General features: G+C 47.6%; 1 protein-coding gene across 1 annotated transcript in view; it reads left to right on the top strand.

The window, feature by feature from the left end:
* LOC102818097 (myosin-10-like) overlaps window positions 1-323 on the top strand; it is a 93,868-nt gene extending 93,545 nt beyond the window's left edge. Inside the window, exon 6 of the mRNA XM_006874442.1 lies at window positions 167-323. Coding sequence (XP_006874504.1) covers window positions 167-323 — 157 coding nt within the window. The remainder of the gene's footprint in view (window positions 1-166) is intronic.
* The last annotated feature ends 647 nt before the right edge of the window (window positions 324-970 follow it).

Below are 970 nucleotides of genomic sequence, written 5' to 3' on the forward strand. Positions count from 1 at the left end.
GGACTCCATCTTAAACCCATTTTTAGCCTGTCATTTGAAAATCGGTCTCTTCTAAAAAACTCCCCTGGTGTTTTTCTAAGCACGGTTGATTTTGCCCTTTGTGAGCCTTTTGTCCTGGTTTTCCCTCTGCTCTGATGACCTCTCTCTGTTCTCCTCTTCCCCACAGCCCCATCATGGAAGCTTTCGGCAACGCCAAAACCGTATACAACAGCAATTCCAGTCGCTTTGGGAAGTTTATTCAGCTGAGCATGAGCCAGAAGGGGACTATTCAGGGCGGGAGAGTCGTAGATTGTATCCTGTTTGTTTTGGGGTTTTTTTGTTGATGGCTTTTGCTCTGTTTAGATTCTTGATGGGAGCTCTGTGTGCTCACCACTGGACTGCAAACCACAAGGTTGATGGTTTGAGCCCAACATCCGCTCTGTGGGAGAAAGATGAGGCCTGGGAAGCGCTGTGCAGGGTCGCTGTGAGTCGGAACCAACCTGACAGCACTTGACAACCACAACAGATTCTTGCTAAGCATAAATAAGACAGAAAAAGAAGGTGAAACATTTGTGTTTCTGGTTTCACCGAGTGATTTCTCAGCTACTGCTCTGCTTGACCCCTGAGTAAGGAGCCCTGGGTGGTGATGGTGCTGTTAAGAGCCATCAAGTCGATTCTAACTCATAGTAATGCTGTATAGGGTTTCCGAGGAGTGGCTGGTGGGTTTGAACCACAGACTTTGCAGTTTAAACCGACCTTGAGGTTGAGTGCTGATCCTACAGCAGTGGTTCAAATCTACCAGCTGCTCCTCAGGAGAAAGATGAAACCTTCTGCTCCTGTAAAGATTTTCATTTTGAGAATCTCTAAGGAGCAGAGCCAGTCTGCCCTATGTAGGGGTTGCTATGAGCTCTAGTAGCGTAGTGGATGAGAAGCTGAGCTGGTAACTGCAAGGACAGCAGTTTGAATCTACCAGCCGCTCCATGGGAGAAAG

This window comes from Chrysochloris asiatica, unplaced genomic scaffold (genome assembly GCF_000296735.1).
Source record: "Chrysochloris asiatica unplaced genomic scaffold, ChrAsi1.0 scaffold00278, whole genome shotgun sequence".
Classification (NCBI taxonomy): domain Eukaryota; kingdom Metazoa; phylum Chordata; class Mammalia; order Afrosoricida; family Chrysochloridae; genus Chrysochloris; species Chrysochloris asiatica.